The sequence below is a fragment of the Anastrepha obliqua genome, chromosome 3 (genome assembly GCF_027943255.1).
Source record: "Anastrepha obliqua isolate idAnaObli1 chromosome 3, idAnaObli1_1.0, whole genome shotgun sequence".
NCBI classification, from domain to species: domain Eukaryota; kingdom Metazoa; phylum Arthropoda; class Insecta; order Diptera; family Tephritidae; genus Anastrepha; species Anastrepha obliqua.
In genome coordinates, this window is record NC_072894.1 from 53,340,151 (window position 1) to 53,362,069 (window position 21,919).

Here is a 21,919-nt window from a genome sequence, read left to right on the forward strand (position 1 = left end):
CGGAAGTCTAAGATCTCATGGTGGACACCCCCAACAGTGTATGCTTATTATATAAGAATCTCGGCCAGTGCGGAGTCCAGGAAATGTAGGGAGTAGGGCTCAAGTGAAATTGTAGAGCATTTCCTGTGCAGATGTCCGGCGTTATTAAAAACACGCTTAAAATATTAGGGGGCACCGCAGTTTGACGGATTGGAAATGTCTCTTTAAACTCGCAATAGAAACAGGTGATAGCGGGTGAACTATTTCAAAACGCATAACTAATGAACTTCATCTGGACCGAATCGGTCTATGCGTGACTGCAAACCAACAGTTCAACCCAACCTAACCTATTGGCGCAATTATACTGGTGTTTATGGCAAAATCTACACTCAGACGAATTGGTTTTTGTAAGCAGTGACTCTTTTGAAAATCTCTGGAGCAGCTGCATCTTTACGGAAGAGTATCTACCCATACATATAAGTATACCTAGAGTATAGATCGTATACAGCTGTGCATAAATTGGCAAGCTATGGTCCGAGTCCAAAAGTTTAAAACAAAAGTAAAAAGCAAGGGATATTTATGATGCGAATATTTGACTTTTGTATGCACATCACAGAAGAAAAAATCCAAAAAAATAATAACATAGGTACAGTTAGAAAGCTTAAGTGGAAATGCATCGTATTCATATGTGTGTATCCATTTGCTCTTACTTTTGCACCATTTTGCGCATTTGGCCACTAAGCTTGCTATTGGCTCTTATACAAAAACCTGGAGGTCGTTGTTATTCAATGTAAAATGCATTCTAAAGTGACTACCGTTGAGGTCGGAACCACTCAAGCTGATGGTCACGTACACGCCATATGTTATAAGCAGATTTGTATAGGTATATATGCCACATAGGTGGAATTTAGTATGGTATATATACGTATGTATATGTGTAGTGCGTGTTGAAGATGATTTGCAGACATTGGTGTTGCAGAATTTCAAGTTTGCATAGTTTTAGTAAATATTTTGAGTACTCGCCGACTACTGCAGGTATTGTCATTTTCCTACTCTCCATACTTAGTTTGCTTCATTTTTGTTAAGCATTCCATTTTATATTTTTCCAGTGCCGTAAAATCATTGCAATTTGGCAATTACTTATATTTATGTGTATGGGTACATACATATATCATTCTGTAAAGTGGTGTGTGTGAAACAGTTTTGCTGACACGCCAAAAAATGCATTCAAAGTGATTTACATGCAAATGAATTGTCAACATTGGCGCTGTTAGCGCGAGCCTTTTCTGGCAACAATGTGCTGTTGTAGAATATGTGCCTGAGAATATACGCATATAATTCCCATGGGCTGGTGTTGCATAGGTTGGAGCATTTAAAAAAAAAATATTTCAGTATTGTTGTGCTATCGGCTGAATAAAAACACAATGATGTCAAGTGCCGGTCATCAAAGAATCCACTTAGCCATCCTAACTGCCACATTGTCCTGCTGTGATTTTTTCGGAACACAACTACAAGTTGCATAAAAACACTGTTACGCCAAATGGCTTAGAATTTTAATTACTAATTTAATTTTATATATTTAATTTAATTTTAATCATTATTATTAGAATTTGTTAAATTCCATAATTTCTTGTAACGTTTCAAATTAAGTTTACTGTTTTCTAAAAATACTGTTCAATTTCGTACATAAAAATAGCACTATATATGTATAAACACCTATATTACATAAACGTAACAGAGCAATACATATTTACTATAATTACATAAATATGAACTTAATCCGTTAGGCTAAAACATTATAAAAACTTGAATTCTGAAATAAACAAATCACTTGTAAAGTTACCACCGAACGCGTTCGCATTTTATTTAACAGGCAATTGTTGTGTTCGCGCATCCTTCCCACGTAAAATAATTTCTCTTAAAAACGCTTAAGAATTTTCATGGCGCCCGAGCAGGGACTAAGTGCGTGAAAACATAATTATAAAATTAAACATAATTAATCCGCTTGTGCTAAAAAAAAAAAAAAATAATAATAAATTGGTCAACATAATCGGAAATTATTTCCAAATACACAAAACAATAAACACATAAAAACAATAAGTGCTTTAATTAATATAGTAACAACAATTGCCTGCGCGTTTATATTTTTGCAAGTCGGTTTTCGCGTCGAGTGACAAAAACAAACAAACAAACAAACATAAAAACCACCCTCACTAAAAAAGGTTCAGTGTCTAAATTAAAAGCAATAAAAAGTACATAGGTACAATACATAGTGTATATTTGTGAATACATACGGAGAGAAGCGGTATCAGCGGCAATACAGTGTCCCGTTTATGGAATAGGACACAGTAAAAAAAAAAAAAAAAATTCTTAAATTATAATAAATAAAAGAATAAACTAAAATACACAGTGCAAAGCTAAAACAAAGCTAAAACAGTGCAGTGTTCTCGGCCAAAAATAAGGCAATTTTATAAAAAAAAAAAAAACAGTGGAATTCACCGCTGCTCATTTGCAGTTCGTCGCCATCGTCAATATCAGTTACTGCCATACTCGCCGCTGCTCTCATCGCTGTAACCGTCGCTGCTACTCTGGTCACTGCTGCTGTCGTCATCGCCCGCTGTCGCTGCGATTCCTACCGCTGGTTCTGTCGCCGCCAGGAATGACCTGCACCTGCATCCTTTGCAAAAGGAAAGTTAAGGCTTCCAATAAGCCTATACAGGTAACAAGTGCAATAAATTGAAAGTTGTGGTTGTTGTTGATAAACACTCTCAATTTTTTGCATCCCCTTTTCACTTTCTTGCATATATATACATACATATATATGTACACACACCCATATGTGTACATGTACCATATATACAATTATCTATACAAATATACGTATATAAAACTCCGCGAAAGTGAAACAAGGGTACGTTGGGATTTGATAATAAAGGGTGTGACCTTAAATGCGAAATCGTCAATAAATTTAAAAAACAAAATTAAATAAATTGAATACCTTTTTTTCGAACAATAAGTTCAATTAAATTAAAATTATTATAAAGTTAAACAAATTTTTCGTAAATACGGATTATTTACAAGAAAATAATTCAAACAAAAATCGATTTTTCGCAAATCTGTTGAACAATTTTCGTAGTGTTGTGCTACTGTGCTTGCTCATCCTTTCGTGGCCTGACCACAGCCTTGTCCAACAGCTATTTTTCGTTTTTCTGATTAAGATTTGTGCAGGCTATTCAGCCATCTTTTCGTTTTCGTTTTTTCAGCCACAAACTCTCACAGATATTTTTTCGTTTCTGTGGACATTGAGCAAATTTTTCGGGAGTTTAAATAATTTAACTCAAAATGAGCAAGCCAAAGACAGCAGTTCCAAGTCTCTCTCCAAGTAAGGAGATTATGGAATTGAAATCACTAAAGCGCCAGCGAACTGTTGCGAAAAATAGTATAGTGCGCATAAAAACGGGTCTCCTCGATAAAACAATGTCGTTAGATCCAATTGAATTGGAGTGTCGACTGGACATTTTGAACTCTCATAGCGATAAGCTTATGAAGTGTCAGTCGAAAATTGAAGAAATCGACGAGGAAGACATAGCCCGTGGGGAGTTAGAGGACCTAATAGTGGAAACTTAGTCCGTTATAAAATCTATTCTGGCGAGAAATAAATCGTCAATAGCCGAAACATCATTTGTTGCACCTCACAGCTCGCGACTACCGAAAATGTCGCTACCGAAATTTAAAGGGGAATATTCAGAATTTAAAAATTTTATGAGTCTGTTCGAGAGTTTGGTGCACAACGATCCTACAATCCCAGAAATTGAGAAATTTAATCACTTGGTTAACTGTCTGTCTGGTGAAGCTTTGGGAACGGTAAAGGCCTTCCAAATGTCGGACGAAAATTATTCGAAGGCGTTGGCTAGTCTCAAAAAAGTTTATGACAATAAATGCTTAATATTTTTCGACACAATTTCCAAACTTTTTGAACTGCCAACTATCCCAAAGCCATCTGCGCTTTCATTGCGCACAATGATTGATACAGTGTCGGCTGTTTACGACTCGTTGCTGTCGTTAGGTGACGAGAAAAACATCACAAACGCTATCATAATTCATCTGGTAATGTCAAAAGTTGACACCGTTACTGGGTCAAAGTGGGAGGAACAGTTGGATTATGATAAGCTGCCATTATGGCGTGAGTGTGAGGCAGCATTAAATAAACGCTACCAACATTTATCTGCCGATGAAGCCTCAACGTCGAGGCTCAAGCCGTCAAGCAGTCACAGCATTCAGAAACCCCACCTTCATGCGGGAAGGACGAAAGCTGCCTTAGTGACTTCAAATATAAAACAGCCGGTGTGTCCGCACTGTAAATCAAATGATCATAGTATACCCGCGTGTCCTAGTTTTAAAACTCTCTCTGCTCAGCAGCGATTTGAGTTTGCTAAATCAGTCCCCTTATGCATAAATTGTTTGCGAAAGGGGCACTCAGTTTCAAAGTGCAAAGCGGATCGGTGTCGTGTTTGCAACCGTTCGCATCACACGTTGCTGCACCAGTACCCTGTATCCTTTGCAACTGCACCACAACTTTCGACCTCGCATGCCATGCACACGACGAGTACGCCAGATCGGGTTATGTTGGCTACAGCCGTAGTCAACGTAAAAGGTAGCTCCGGAGAGTACCTTGCTGCACGAGCCTTGCTGGATTCTGGATCTCAGGTGAATTTCATGACAGAGGATTTGGCGCAGAAATTACGAATTCGTCGCGAAAGTACGACCTTAAATATTATCGGCATCGGAAATGCAACCAAAAAAGTAAGGACGAAATTAAATACGTTTGTAAAATCGCGGGTCAATAATTATGAGTTTTCGGCACAGTTTTGGATAATGCGATCCATTTCAGCCAGCCATCCAGATCGTAACGTAAATATTAATGGCTGGAAAATTCCTAAAAACATTAGCTTAGCGGTCCCAGAATTTTATAAGGCTCAAAAGGTAGATCTTTTGTTAGGTGCTGAAACATTTTTCGAGCTTTTAGCTGTAGGCGAGATCAAGGCCAGCCCCAATCACCCAACATTGCAAAAGACACTTTTAGGCTGGGTTGTGTCTGGCAAATACGCCTCCAACCAACGTCCTTCTCCCACAGTCAGTAGCACATTATGCCATACTGAACAAGATCTAGCAAATATAGATTCCATTGTCCAAAGGTTCTGGGCAATGGAAGAAATACCTTCAGGGGCTAGTTCGACAAAATTCACACCTGAACAAATAGAGTGTGAAAAATTTTTCGTAAAAACTACTAAAGTTTTGCCTTCAGGAAGGCTTCAAGTAAGACTGCCTTTCAAAGATGACCGTAAGTTACTCGGTAATTCCTATGAAACCGCGTCTCGGCGGTTTCAGGCCCTGGAGAGAAAGACCTTGAAAGATCCAGAACTTCGTCAAATGTACCTGGACTTCATGAATGAATACATCGAATTGGGTCACATGAGCCCAACAAATAATAAGATCCCGAGTGAGCCACACTACTTCATTCCGCATCAATGCGTTCTTCGGCCTGAAAGTACGACGACTAAATTACGTGTTGTTTTCGACGCATCAAGTCGTACCTCTTCTCAAATTGCGTTGAATGAAATCTTGATGGTTGGGCCGACCATTCAAGAAGAGCTGTATTCAACACTTCTTCGTTTTCGCTTGCATAAATATGCATTTACGGCGGACATTACTAAAATGTACCGCCAAATTCTCATGCACGAAGAAGACAAAAACTTTCAGCTTGTAATGTGGAGACGGCATCCATCTGAGCCACTTCAAATCTTTCGACTTAACACCGTAACATACGGCACTGCGCCTGCTCCATTTCTCGCTACACGGTGTTTACAAATGCTCAGCGATGCCAATACACATATGTATCCACTCGGCTCAAAGGCAATAAAAAGAGATTTTTATGTAGACGACCTGCTTACAGGATCCGATAATTTTGAATCTCTAGATCTTATTAGAAGTGAGGTAGTTAAAATATTAAACTCGGCAGGATTCAATTTATCTAAGTGGTTTTCAAATCACCCATCATTTTTCGATTGTGAGAGTTCTGAGAAGGCCTTAAACTTCAATCACACAGACTCCACAAAAACACTTGGAATCCATTGGTTGCCGAAGGAAGATTTGTTTCGGTTTGTCTTAAATGACAACTTTACCAGTTTACGAGCCACTAAGCGAAACATATTATCAGTTTCGGCTCGTCTTTTCGATCCTCTTGGTTTACTTGCCCCACTAGTTACCAAAGCAAAAATCTTATTGCAAGAGCTTTGGCTGCAAAAACTAGATTGGGATGAGTCGATTCCATTGCACCTCGACACCAGCTGGGAAAATTTCAAAGCCAATCTACTGCAGCTACCATCAATAAGCATTCCTCGGTTTGTACACACCGAGTCGAGTGCAAGCTGCCAAATTCATGGCTTTGCCGACGCCTCAATACGAGCGTATGGCTGCTGTATATACATACGTAGCCATTCGGCTGGTGGAACGAAATGTACGCTGCTTACTGCAAAGTCTAGAGTGGCTCCGCTGAAGACTAAATCTCTTCCGCGTCTAGAGCTCTCGGCAGCCCACTTGCTGGCCAAATTATGGTCACGAATAGCGCCAATGTTGAGTAGGCCAATTGAAAATATAAACTTCTGGACAGACTCCGAAATTATTTTGCATTGGATCAAAACGCATCCATCTGTACTACAGACCTTTGTTGCAAACAGAGTGTCCGAAATCCAAGAGTTGACGGATAAAGCTACTTGGCGACATGTGCCAACTAAGCAAAATCCCGCGGATCAAGTGTCTCGGGGTTGTAACGTGGACGAATTGAATAATTCTATCTGGTTTAGCGGTCCACAGTTCCTCCTAGAAGACCCTGCGTTATGGCCAACAAACACCCACTTCCAGCTCTCTCCAGGAGACGAAGCATTAGAGAAGAAACGGAACGCAACAGTTTTAGTTGTTCAAGCAAATGAATCGCATCCAATTATGGAACTCACCAAAAGAGTATCTTCTCATCAAAAACTGCTTCGTATTGTCGCTTACATATTAAGATGGATAAAACGTATTAGAAACCCATCTGCGACATTCACACAAATGCTGACGGCTGAGGATATTAAATTAAGTTTCCTCAAAGTCATTCAGGTGGTTCAACATGTTGAATATGGTGAAGAAATTATGAAACTCACCAAAGGTACCACCCTACCCTCAAGTTTGCAAAAACTTAATCCATTTTTGCACAACTACTCGGAATTGTCGCTGTCGTTTAATTTACTCCGAGTAGGAGGCCGCCTATTAAATGCGCCTCTCCCATATGATGCCAAGTTCCCACTGCTCTTAAACAATAACTCGCACTTCGTTACCACATACTTACGGGACCAACATTTTCGAAATCACCATGCTGGAGCAAAGGCATTGGTAGCGCTTCTCCGAGACGGCATTTGGCTGGTCAATGCTCGAGAAGCTTGTAGTCGTACCGTTCGAAACTGCACACACTGCTTTCATTATAAGCCGAAGCTGCAAACCCAAATAATGGGAAATTTGCCTGCCGATAGGCTTCGTGCACTACGACCCTTTCTAATATGTGGAGTAGATTTTTGTGGTCCCGTATATACTACATTAAAAATACGAGGTAGACGCCCAGTAAAAACATATATCGCAGTGTTCGTTTGTTTCACTTCAAAGGCAGTACATTTAGAACTAGTAACAGACTTGTCTTCTAATTGTTTTATTTTCGCCCTAAAAAGGTTCATTGGACGCCGAGGAATGCCGCGGAAAATATACAGCGACAACGCCACCAACTTCGTCGGCGCCGATCGCAAGCTTCGCGAGCTGAGGGATGCTTTCGAGGCCCAACAACCGGAAGTACAGAAGTACGCAACGGACGAAGAATTCACCTTCGCCTTTATACCACCCAGGGCACCGCACTTCGGCGGGTTATGGGAGGCGGCAGTGAAGTCCGCCAAACACCTTCTCGTGCGCGCAATCGGCAACGCGCTGCTCACCGCCGAAGAACTACAGACTCTGCTCGTCGAGGTCGAGGCCGTACTCAACTCGCGACCCCTGGTACCACTGAGTCAGGACCCGAACGATGGAGAGGCCCTAACACCAGCGCACCTACTAGTTGGGTGCCCCCTTCGAGCGCTGCCACCAGCCCAAGTATCGATGGACCCAATGCGTTGCTGCGACAGATGGCAACTTGTCTGTTGTCTCAAGCAACAGTTTTGGCGACTGTGGTCCAGGAACTACCTGTTGGGTCTTCAACAGAGGAACAAGTGGTTGCATCCGAAGCGCAACCTCGAGCTGAACGACCTCGTCCTGGTTCAGGAAGACAACACACCACCGCAGCAATGGGTGCTCGGCCGCGTCGCCGCAACCGTAACAGGGCAAGACGGCAAAGTCCGCGTAGCAGACGTGGCAACCAAAGCGGGCGTAATTAAACGCCCCGTTCACAAGCTCGCCGTACTGCCATTAGATGTTGAAGGACCATGAGCCTTTCAAAGTGGCCGGTGTTACGCCAAATGGCTTAGAATTTTAATTACTAATTTAATTTTATATATTTAATTTAATTTTAATCATTATTATTAGAATTTGTTAAATTCCATAATTTCTTGTAACGTTTCAAATTAAGTTTACTGTTTTCTAAAAATACTGTTCAATTTCGTACATAAAAATAGCACTATATATGTATAAACACCTATATTACATAAACGTAACAGAGCAATACATATTTACTATAATTACATAAATATGAACTTAATCCGTTAGGCTAAAACATTATAAAAACTTGAATTCTGAAATAAACAAATCACTTGTAAAGTTACCACCGAACGCGTTCGCATTTTATTTAACAGGCAATTGTTGTGTTCGCGCATCCTTCCCACGTAAAATAATTTCTCTTAAAAACGCTTAAGAATTTTCAAACACAACAAAGTGTTAACGGATGCTTTTTATAGTATAAATAGTAACGGGTGTAATATAAATGGGAGTTTTTTTGTTAAAATGTTCCATCAAATTGCGAAAGCTGATTTGGTGTGTAGGAATTTATATTTTGCCTCACCAAAAGTTAACTCTTCTACAAAAATACGAGAGTTAGTAAACGCGATTGGATGTACTATTTCCAATAGGGATTTTTTGACAAATCACGCGTGACTGCTGTAGAATTAAATACTTATACATAATTTTTTCAGTATCCATTGACATTTCATCATGGAAAGACTTACGCCTCAACAACGTTTTTAAATCGTACAATTGTATTATGAAAATCGATGCTCTGCGAAAAGTATTCATCGCGCGCTGAGGCCAACTTATGAAGTTCAGCGCATAGGTCTATTAATGACTTAATGGCTACGTAAATAAATTGCCGTATTTCGGCTGAAAAACAACCTGAAGCCATTCAAGAACAGTCATTACAACCATTGAAAACAACCGTTTAGTGTGGCCTACGAGCTGGAAGAATCATGGGCCCGTATTTCTTCAAACACGCGGCTGGCGCCAACGTAACAGTAAATAGTGAACGCTATCGCGCCATGGCAAAGCCTGTGATCTCCACAATATTTGGTTCCAACAAAACAACGCCAATTAACTTTTTTTAAACTGAAAATATATTTACGTGTCTGGTAGCACAAAAATAGCAAGTAATTATTGTGTTTTATCGAAACATATTTATTTTTAAATTTGAGAAGAAGTATGGGTGGAAATTTATAGGATCTTAATAAAAAACGAATTTTTCTTCGATACAATTTCAATTCTTTTTATGATATGCCTTTTGATGGTACTCAAACCCCGCGTTAAATGGTGTTTTCATCTTTTCTCAACATTTTTCTCATTTTACACGCATGTATTATCTATACAGATCGTTATAGATTCATAAAAAATTGTCTTGTACTGCATCTGAAATGAAAATTTGAAAACCTTTTGAAGAAATGTCAATGTACTGGGGAGAAACTAAATACGCAGATTTACTTAAATTGAGCTCTGATATCGCACAGTTTGATTTTTTCAAATTTTTTCTTAAACAAAAAAATATAATCTCAAATGATAAATAAATTCCCCAGAAACTATTAGGCTTATGGAAAATTGATGTTTGCACTGTTTAAGTTCAACTGATTCGTAAGATATACGCGTTTGACTGCAAAATTTAATTTTAATATTTAACCTTCAATATCCTTGAAGAAAAACCAAATACCCTATTTCCGTCAACGAAACAATGCATTTTAATAATATAGCTGCAGTTTATTCACTCTAACGCATTCTTGTATGAATTTTTTACGATTACTAAAAATAACCACTTTATAAATAAAACGTCACACAATTTCATACGGCCAGGCTATTTTAAATAGAACAATTAAGTGCAATTTGTTCAATTTATGCAGTTTATGAAAATATAAAAAATGCGTTCGAAAATATATATTGCTGAATATAACTGATTGCATGGCAAGTTTATGTAATTTATAATGTTCTTCGATTTAAATATTTTTGTTATGTATTTTTTTTCTTTAAATATTGATCATCACCTTATAAATCAAACTTTATATAAGTAGCAAATTTAGAAAATATTCAACAAATATCCATAAAAATGTTTAGTTTTTAGAAAACCTTTGGATGGGCTTGCAGTAAACAGGCACATGAAATTTTAGTAAAACAAATAAGTATTTTTACTTAAATAAGTGCAAGTTACAAGCGCCCAAAAATGGCTTTGTTTTTTTACATTTCTTCATGTCTCTGGTACCCTTATGCTATTGCATACAACTTTTGTGCCAACAAAATAAATAAAAAAAAAACAGTCAAATATTTTGACTTATCTCCTAAATATTTTTACCTTGGCAGTACTTTCATAAGAACCTTAAAAAAGTGAACTTCGTATGCTTATTCAGACCGAAAATCATCACACTAACAAAACAAAACTTCAAGTATTATGTATTATAGTTTACTCAATTTCGTTACGAAAGCACCGGCAAATACGCCGCCAAATGTTATGGTAGTTCAATAGAGGACACGAGAAAATGCTCGAATTTCAATAATCTTTAATCAAGTGGAACAATGATTTCATTTCTGGAAAACTATTTGGAGATGAAAAGGCAATCCGTAAATCATTACCGCCTTTTACGCATAATCGAAGAAAAACCCAATCGTTAGGCAACTTCGAAGAAGTAGTTGGCGATGTTCAATTGCGATCCAAATGGCAAACAGTAGACAGAGTGCCCTTCGCTTGGTGAATCGAAGCCAAAGAAAACAAGTGAGGGTTTGTTGGTCGGCAAAGAACAGTAATTGCAGCAGCTTCTTTTTTTAGGTAAAAGGATAACATGATCTAAGGCGCCTATTATGCTGAGTTTCTGGACTCATTCGACACCGATTTATAGCAGATACGAACGTGACTACCATTCGGAAATGTGTAGCTAAGTATTGAAACTTACTATGAAAATTGTCGATCTTTAAGAACATCACATAGTAGAATTCGTGATTTCTTTGGTGAAAATAACCTTCCGAATGAATCGACAATTGAAAGATTGCTGAAGAAATTTCACGAAACTTGTTCTGTAGAGAATAGAAAAAGGATTGACAGATTGATGGAAAAAGGAAGGACAGATGACTGATTGTATTGGTCAACTACGACTACTACGGCCCAAGTTTTAAACCCACTATGCGCATGAAATCCCAAATGATAGAGAAGGTTTTTTCTAATAGCAGTTACCGCTCGGCAGGCTATGTCAAACCCCTCTGAGTGCATTTCTGCCATGAAGAAGCATGTCATCAAAACCCATCTGCGTTCGGAGGTGGCATAAAACAGTAGGCCTCCCCATTTGTGGAACAAAATCAAGACGCACACCACTAATTGAAGTAAGGGCTTGGCCAAGCATTTAACAAGGGATATACGTATGTGTAAATTATACATACATATATACAATATAAGTAGCTGCTATGTGAACCTATTACCTTCTTTAACCACAAACATCCTCCTAAAATTATTGCAACAAGACTACATTCAAGTGTATATACGTTTCACACATACATACATACATATATACATAAAATTACAGAAAAATATACACAAATTCATATAAAACATTGTACTTACATGCGTGTGCAGCTGTACATCCTTGATGGCCTTTATCATGTGCAAGCCAGTCTCCACACTACATACCGCATGATCCGGTCGGGTCTTTCAATTGTCGCTTTCAAACTGTGACACGCAATAATAGCAATCGCCCAAAAGTTTCACACGCAAACAGTGGTTGTCCTGCGGTTGCGGTCATATAAAGCGAACGAAGTAGAGGCACCACATAGTATGTATGCAATAAAAACAACAGCAGCATCAGGGTTTGTGTATATGCGAGACATCCAGCGGAAGCATTGAAAGCGCAGTGCGTCAATGACCAGGGTAGAACCGGAAAAACGTAAAATTTTTATGTTAAAATTCGTGTCTTATCTGTCGCATTTTGGCTGGTTAGTCAATTATTTGTTTTTGTTTTTGCAAACATATGTATGAAGATACTTGTATAGGTGCCACTAAAGCAACTGCAAGAACTCAGAGTAAAATGTGTGCAAATATGTGTCAACAGTGACAGTTGATGCCGTCACTTAAGTGCACAATTTACTCCGGATCAATGTCTCTGCACTTGAGGCTAAGTGTCATATGTACAAGTTAACTGAACAAGCATTGGTTTTATAGACAATTTATGGTCAAGAGTCATCAAGAGCAGGTGCTTAGTGGCTAATAAAAATGTAAATTTAAAGTGTTTGGGGACATTCGGTGTACACAGAGGTCAGTAAAAATTTGTTGTTCTTTTTTTTATTTTTATTTTTATTTGTTGTTATATTATTATTTTTATAAATGACTATTTGTGCGCTGTTAGTTCTGACTTTTGACTTCTGAACCTAACTTGACTTTTCCAAACTGGATAAAGAAGCAAAGCGAATGGGTCTGGTGGTGAACGAGGACAAAATGATGTTCCTACAATCATCAAAAAAGTTGTCGGTGCACTCACGTACCCGTACCCCTGTCAGTGTTGACAGCTATGGTTCCGCTATGATAAAAAACTTCGTTTATTCGGGAACCAGTATTAACATCGATAACAATGTCAGCCTCGAAATCCAACAAAGAATCTCTCTAGCCAACAAGTGCTACTTTGGACTAAGTAGGCAACTGAGTAGTAAAATCTTCTCTCGACGAACAAAGTTAACACTCTATCGTGGACGATGATAATATTTGATAAAGCGTCGCTTGGACTGTGAGAGAGAAATTCTGTGAACGATTTTTAGACCCTTGCACGTTGGCGACGGCGAGTATAGTAGGCCATGGAACAATGAGCTTACGACGACATAGACATAGCGCAGTGAATAAAGATCCACCGGCTTAGTTAGCTAGGTCATATCGTCCGGATGGATACAAACATTCCGGCTCTGAAAGTATTCGATGCGGTACCAGCTGGTGGTAGCAGAGGAAGAGGCCTTCTCTACGTTGGAAAGATTCGGTGGAGAAGGACTTGGCTGAAGAAAGAAGCAACTGGCACGGTTTGTTAAACTTAGTGCGCTTTGTTACAATGTACTCTTAATAGTTCTTCTTCTTCTTGATTGGCGCGTTAACCGCTTACGCGATTTTGGCCGAGTTTAAGAAAGGACGCCAGTCGTTTTTGTTAATAGTTCAGTGTAAAGTTTTAAGTCATTTATGCTGAGGTTTAGGATTGCTCTTACCTTTATACCTTTTCGATTAATAAGTCTTTTTAATTGCCGAATGCCCTTTTGGGCTCTCTTGTACTCGATTAGAGTCTCATTGTTCTCGTTCACGTAGAAAGGCCCTTTTCCAACGGTTATTTATCCCGCAGAAACATTCATGGCCTATGAAGTGTGTTTGGAGTGTTTGCACCCTTTTTCGCTAAAATGTTCGCAATTTCATTTCCATCGTGCCATTCATGTCCCGGTAGCCACATAAGAGTAACAAAACTTCTTTACGCTAGAGTATCGAGAATTTTAAAACATTCCCAGACCTACCTTGATCGGAATGAGAAGCTGTCTACCGATGTTAGAGCTGCGTGACTGTCAGAGAGAATGTTGATATTGGCAACACGCGTGCCTCTACGACAACATTGTCTGGTACATAGCTTTAAGGCATGTTTTCCAAAATCGTCCAACATTAAAAAGTAATAATTGCACTTTTCCCACTTGCAAACGAATTGCTATTTTTATTTTTTCTAACAGCTTTTGACAACTACAAAGCACTTTCGAAGCACTTCCTAAAATATGAAAACAAGAGTGCTCATAGCGGAATACGGAAACCGAAATTGTCAAGTGTTGACTACTCCGGAAAACCACTCCCGGAGGCTATCTATTATAAGAGCGTGGCATAAGCGCACGACGGCTTTCACAGTCATTATTGTATGTATGAATGTTAAAGGTTCAAATATGAACAGAATCTTACCTCGGCGATGCGATCGAAACGAGCAAATAGATCATTCAAAATTTTGACCAGTTGTTGGGCGGATGTTTTACTTGCCAACTCAGTGAAACCCTGTAGGTGAAAAGTACAACATTTTCGTAAATTTTCAAGCATTTGCCAATAAAAATAAGAATTTTTATAAATTGCTTATAATAAAAATATAGAATGGGTTTACTTATACAACTAAAATACCGTAATTTTTCTCCCTAAATTTGAAGCTTTTTTGTAGCCAAATGATTGATTACCCGCTTACTCTTCAAAATATTGTCCATTGCTTGTTAAAATTTTTTAGTAATATATATTTCGGAAAGCATACAAGGAAATTTGTGTTGGAAAAATTTCTCGCTGAGCTGTTGTGGTATAAGGCGCGTGGTATACAACTTCCCATTTCAGTGCTGTCAGAAAGATTTTAATGCCTTGGGAAACATGTGGCCGAGCGTTGTTGTCTTCCAATATCACTTCGTCGTGTCTTTCCTTAGTTCTCGGCGCAAACCTTGTAGTTGCCTTGTGGCGAGTTCTTGCGTTGGTGTTAATAGGCTTCAAAAGCTTTTAATATCTTCTCGACAAATGAACAGCTTGAACTTTGAGCTATGCATGTTGCCTTGCCTCTAGTTGTTTATGCATAGCTTAGAGGCTTTTACGAATAATACACTTTGAATTACGTAATGGGTATACTTCTTATCACAAGTCAAACATGTCACTCGCGGACAATAGCTTTTTTTAGCGCCTCGAGACTGGTCAATCTTTTAGTTCGGACTTTGCTCTCTAAAATGTTCCAAAAAGAATAATTCATCAGTTTCACTTTTGGTGAATTTGAGAGACATTGTGTGGACGTTATGAAGTTCGGAACGTTGTTTTTTAGCCATTTTTGGTTCACATCAATTTGAAAATTTTCTCGTCAGAAAACACAATGTTCGGAAATTGAGCGCTTTCGGCCAAGCGAAGCAACTCCTTCGCTCTCTCAAGTCTGACTTGTTGCTGTTTTGGTGTGAGATCATGCACCTTTTGGATCTTGTAAGGCTTGACTTTGAGATCATTTTTCAGATCTCAAGTCTGACTTGTTGCTGTTTCGGTGTGAATCATGCACCTTTTGCATCTTGTAAGGCTTGACTTTGAGATCATTTTTAAGCATGTGGAGGATGCTACGGTCAGATATTTTCAGTTCTTTCGCCATTTGATTGGCACTTCGACGGGAATTTCGCTCAAGTCGCTTCTTCACATTTATTGCCATCTGAAGTTGCGGCTGTCTTGGAGTTAGCAACCCGCTGTATACTTTACTCATCTGGTCAAATAGTTGATGCAAGAGCAAGAGCTGACATTTCTGCTACCTAAAAAACTACAGCCTATACGACCTAATATCTGTTAAAGGATTATAGTTGATCGAGATGCACTTCCAGTATTTTATTCAACTCGGCAATTTTATTTTAAAGTAATTTTTTTTTAAGTGGTTGTTAATAGTTCACTTTGCTCACCTTGATATCGGCAAAAAGTATACTGACATTACCCATCGGATACACATAGAGTTTGTTAAATTGTGTTTCGACAGTGGGATCGGTGCCTTTATACATTTCAGCGCGAATTTGATTGTTCACAATATTCGGCAGTACTACATAAGAAAAAAGAAAATACATACATGCATATCAGTGGAAAAAGTATTTGAAATAAAGGTACCAAATGCACTAAACCAAATAATGAATGATAAAATAAATTCCAGATTTAAGTTCTTATATTAATTATGAGTTTGAGTTTCAAACTTTTCAGTTGTAACTGTAGGTTACATACAGACAGAATGCTGTGAGGCGCATAAATTAAAGCAATACATACTATAGTATGCACTAGGGCGGGTCGATTTAAAAATCGCTCACTGCTCTGTGAAAATCGTATTCTAGGGATCAAACTAAGAAACTTTGCCCAAGGAACCATACCTGTAAAACGAATTCTGATGTCCCCCAATTTAAAAATATCACCATTTTTGGCCTTTACATGAAAAAATCAGCTAAATGGCTATGTTTTTTCTTTATTTTTATTTATTTATAATAATATTTATTATCTATACTTCTATACTAATATTATAAAGAGGAAAACTTTGTTTGTTTGTTTGTTTGTAACGAATAGGCTAAAAAACTACTGGACCGATTTTAAAAATTCTTTCACCATTCGAAAACTACATTATCCACGAGTAACATGGATTACATTTTATTTTGGAAAAAATAGGGTTCCGTAAGATATTTGGATTTTTCGGACACAAACTGAAAAAAATCTTATATATAAAATAAAGTCAACTTTTTGTGTGTGTTCGCTAACCGGCCGTGTCTGCACCGAATTAAACCAAACTTACACACATTGCTAAGAAGGTATTGAAGATGGTTTCCGTATAGTTTGGATACCTATTGGTGGATAGGGCTCGAGATATAGGTCAAAACGTGGACCCGGGTAACCTTTGGTTGTGTATGTACAATATGGGTATCAAATGGAAGCTGTTGGTGAATGCTTTAGTTCAGAGTATTTTTCATGCCGCTCCGTGACTAGGGTCTCGAGATAGAGACCAAAACGTGGACCCTAGAATGTGTTTGTACAATATGGATATCAAATGAAAGCTGTTAATAAGTGCTTTAAAACGGGGTAATTTTCATACCTATTGATGACTAGGGTCTGGAAATATATGCCAAAACGTGGACCCGCCGTGTCTTTGCACCGAATTAAACCAAACTTACACACATTGTTAAGGAGGTATTGAAGATGGTTTCCGTATAGTTTGGATACCTATTGGTAGATAGGGTCTCGAGATATAGGTCAAAACGTGGACCCGGGTAACCTTCGGATGTGTATGTACAATATGGCTATCAAATGGAAGTTGTTGGTGAATGCTTTAGTTCAGAGTATTTCCATCCGCTCCGTGACTAGGGTCTCGAGATAGAGACCAAAACGTGGACCCTAGAATGTGTTTGTGCAATATGGATATCAAATGAAAGCTGTTGATAACTGCTTTAATACGGGGTAATTTTCATACCTATTGATGACTAGGGTCTCGAAATATATGCCAAAACGTGGACCCGCCGTGTCTTTGAACCGAATTAAACCAAACTTACACACATTGTTAAGTAGGTATTGAAGATGATTTCCGTATAGTTTGAATACCTACGAATACGATTTTAATGATTCTGGGTTCAAAATGATCATCATTACTTGCACGAGCGCCTTCATGTAGAAACAATTGCAAACACGTAGTTGAAAATTTTTATTTTGCAAAATATGTTTGCGTATGCAATCAAATCTCATGGGTGGGCTTACGGCTACATACTAAATGTAAGTTCACACCACCGATCATAACAATAATCTAGGAAAATCAGATAATAAAAAAATATATATATATGGGGCATTCTTCGCCAACCGGACACCCCCATCTGCCTAGAACAGTTTTTATAAGAAAAATTTTTCCCTATGCCGAAATAAAAGCTTATGTCATGTACTTTAATTTGTCATGTGGCACTTTTTAAATACTAAAAAGCCATTCCTTCCAAATCTCAAACAAAAAGGAAGTGATTATTAAAAGATTTTCCAATTCTCCAGAAGAAAAAAAAGTTTTACTGTGAATTCTCCTCAAACATGATGCTCGGGGGTTTCTGGGTTCGCTGCTGAATATAAATATTGAAGGAAATTGCTGAAATTGGAATTTTTTTTTCATAATACAGGATTTTTTTCACAGTAAAACTTTTTTTTCTTCTGGAGAATTGGAAAATCTTTTAATAATCACTTCCTTTTTGTTTGAGATTTGGAAGGAATGGCTTTTTAGTATTTAAAAAGTGCCACATGACAAATTAAAGTACATGACATAAGCTTTTATTTCGGCATAGGGAAAAATTTTTTTTATAAAAACTGTTCTGGGCAGATGGGGGTGTCCGGTTGGCGAAGAATGCCCCATATATATAGAGTTTGATTGAAAAGTAATGAACCTTATTTTTTTAAGCAGTTTTATCAAACCTTTTGGCTTATACAACTAATATTCTTCAAAATAGGACCCTTGAGCGTCAATACACCACTGGTAGCGGTCCTTCCACTGCAGGAAACATATTTTAAACTCATCCGCCGGAATCGCGTTCAATTCGGCTGTCACAGTTTTTTGGATCGCCTCGATGGAGTCGAAACACCTCCCTTCAGCTTTCTTTTCAGGCGCGGGAACAAGAAGAAGTCCGGAGGAGACAGGTCTGTAGGGCGGGTGGGGAAGTACCGGAATCCCCATCTTGGCCAATGCAGAGGTGCAGAGGAAGGCGGTGCGCGCCGGCGCATTGTCGTGATGAAGGGTCCATTTGTTGATGAGGTCGGGCCGAACTCGGGCGACGTGGTTTTTCAGCCGAAGGAGCACTTCTTTGTAAAATGCCGCGCTTAGAGTGCTTCCTGGAGGTACAAACTCCTTGTGGACCATGCCTCGAGATCGAGTAACGTTGCACCAACGATCGCTGCATTTTCGCTACTGCAAAATCCTAACACACTTTTAAAACAGCTTTCACGCGCGGAGCAATGTTGACTGCACCGCTGTTGCCAGCGAACTGGGGCCGGTTTCTAGTGGAAGGGGAAGGTCCAACGATCATTTTCCCCCACCAGCCAATTCGGTTGATCGCGTGGCAGACGCTCCGCGCGGGAAGGCTCATTACTTTTCAATCAAACCCTGTATAAACGCCTGGTTTATGTGTCTCATATGAGACATAGTATGTTTCAACCACACCTTTAAGAGATTGAAAGTCGGTTCGCTTTTTCACCCTTATAAAATATTTCGTTTAATAAATGTTTATATTTCAATATTGCTTAAATTTAATTTAAAAATTATTTACTCCTAGCGGCATTTTATGCATCTTCGTCAACTCATTCTGTTGTCTTTTGTTACTACGACGGGCTTGACGCCTCTACCTACGTCTTTATTAACTTATTTTCATTGATATTTTTTTATTAATATTTTTTTTGTTTTTCCTTGTTCACTCCTCTCGGGAGCATAGGGCCTCGACTAGTCTCATTATTGCGTTGGTTTTGTTAATCTATTTTAATTTTTGACAGGGTAAGTGATTAGCCTGCAGTCCTAAGTAGTGGGAATGCCCACCTGTTCTTGCTTAGGAACAACGCCTTCTTACTGCTTGAAACGCCATCTGTGTTCCACATTTTTCTGGCAAAAGGATCGCACAGATGGTTGAGGCGCCACTGATGCAATGCCACTGATTTTGCTTGCTTTAGCAGCCGCAATGCACGTACGAGTAATGCGCTGACTATTGTGCGGGAGTAAGGATGGAAAGGATAAGTTTCGGGTGTTGAGGAATGAATTTTTGTTGTTTTTTTAGAAACAGGGAAAGTAAATTAGGAAAAGTGCGAGGACCGTGATTTTTTATTATTATTACTTTATTTTTACTTCATTAACAAAACGCATTTTTTTTTTAAATAATATATTAAATTATTTATTAGTTCTTCTTGTTATTTATTAGTTGGCAAACACACAAAGGAAAAATTATGCATTTAAGTCATATCGCTGGCAAAAATGTAACCAATTTGTCGTTTTTTAGTCTGAAGTTTTTTGTTTCACTGCTATAAAAAATGTACTTTGCAACATTTTTTTCGCATTAGAAACGCACATATTTTTATATATTAATTACATACTAAAAATGTATACGGGGGAAAGCAAAATGTCAAACACGACTGAATTTGAATTAATTAAGTTAACTTATTTGCATAAATAAATAAATTGTATTATTAATTTTAGTAATCAAAAATGAGTTGCTACAGTCAAGGGCAATGCCAAATTTTGTAAGCAGTTTATTATTTTTACAAACTACTTTAGTGTAATTATTATATTATAATATTATATACATATAGTGCATACATACATACAAATATGCATAAACAGATATGAAATGTGTTGTAACACTTCGCGTATTAGTATGTTTTAGATATTCTTATATGGTAAATGTGCTCTAGCGAAGAACTTGTCCAAGAAAAAGTTCCTTAGGCCAAAAATAACTTAAAGCAAACTACACAAAGCACACCGCAAAGTACTTTACCTTACTTAAATTAGCTACAACTTGGTTATTGCAGTCTATTACAACAAAGCCAAACTACTTTATAAAACTAAAAACTATTTACAGAATTATGTCAACTCTTATGTAACACATACATATGTACTTCTAGTCGTAAAGAATGTAGTTTGATTACTTAATAAAATTTACACTAAAAACTGTACCTTCTCAATTAGCTAAAAAATTGAACCCGTCGGAAAAAAAGAATTTTGAACTCACATAATCTTTGACGTTTTTCTAATTGTCAAATAAAATGCATGCAAAATAAAACATAAAATATGTTATCTGTCACTTTTATAACACTCCATACAACTTTTTAGCTTTTTCTAAGTAAACAACTAACTTACAGATGTACAAATTACATTTTATTATTCCAGGTAGTAGTCGCTAGACGTAATACCTCCTCATTTAAACAGCTACAAATTACATTTATTATAGTTACATTTATTAGTATTTTTATTATTATTTTATTTTACATTTTATTTGGTATTATTATTTTATTTGATTACACTTGAGCTTCATGCTCTGCTTGAGTACTCTAAAAAGACTAACTCTAATTAGGCAAGCACAACATAATGAAACCTCGCTTAACTGCATTTATTGTTGACGATGCAACACGTGCGCGTCAGATTACCACAAAACACTTGGCACTGTTTCTGCCAAAATATCCGCTGTCGCAGACATAGCGTCAGCATAATATTTTGTGGGAATAAATAAATGAATATTTTAAGTGAAGTTAATTCGAATTGTTGAATACGTTAACTTACATGCAACAAGCAATTTCATTTGAAGATTGAATGAATCTTTTTGAGGCGTAAATTTAAACACGTACAAGTGATAAGAAAATCGGCGTGGGTTATTGTAACAAAGGAGAAGAGGAATTAATTAACATACAAATTACTACATTCATATATACTCGTACAAATTTGTGTCAACTCTTTTAATGTACGGAATAATATTTGAGTGTGTAATAAATGTGGACAAATATTTAAAGTGGTGCGTTTTAATTCTATCAACATATTAATTTTTTTTTTATTTGCAATGATATTATAATCTTTACAAGCAAGATCAACAATTGAAAAAATATAAAATACAGATTAGTATAACCCTACTTTATTTGGAATATGCAGAGCGTGCCCGCCCTTCATTATTGAGAAAATTTCTGTTCATCCTCTAGACATAAAGGGTCGATGCTACTTTTTTCTTTTTCCCTGCAACACGGCAGCTCTTTGTAGTTTTGTAATCGATTGTTCAGGAGCATTGTCGCACAATCGCCAACATTCGTATTGGCTTCTCCAACAAGAATCTAAAAAGAGAGTTTGTATAGACGAGTGTGACTTATTTTTATTTATTTATTTTATTTTATTTTCTTATCAAACACACAACCAAAAGTAATTTAACAGTGCAACAGTGAACTTATGACTACTATTCTTAA

General features: G+C 37.6%; 1 protein-coding gene across 5 annotated transcripts in view; it reads right to left on the reverse strand.

Moving 5' to 3' along the window:
* Positions 1-21,156, reverse strand: part of LOC129243029 (adenylyl cyclase 78C-like) — a 40,665-nt gene extending 19,509 nt beyond the window's left edge. For 3 of the 5 annotated variants that reach the window (XM_054880075.1, XM_054880074.1, XM_054880071.1), the window contains exons 1-4: positions 20,832-21,156; positions 15,901-16,034; positions 14,411-14,500; positions 12,071-12,232 (exon numbers count right to left, since the gene is read on the reverse strand). In XM_054880075.1, coding sequence (XP_054736050.1) covers positions 12,071-12,090 — 20 coding nt within the window. In that variant the 5' untranslated portion in view covers positions 12,091-12,232; positions 14,411-14,500; positions 15,901-16,034; positions 20,832-21,156. The remainder of the gene's footprint in view (positions 1-12,070; positions 12,233-14,410; positions 14,501-15,900; positions 16,035-20,831) is intronic. The other 2 variants (XM_054880073.1, XM_054880072.1) reach the window with 2 other exon arrangements.
* Positions 21,157-21,919: the final 763 nt, after the last annotated feature.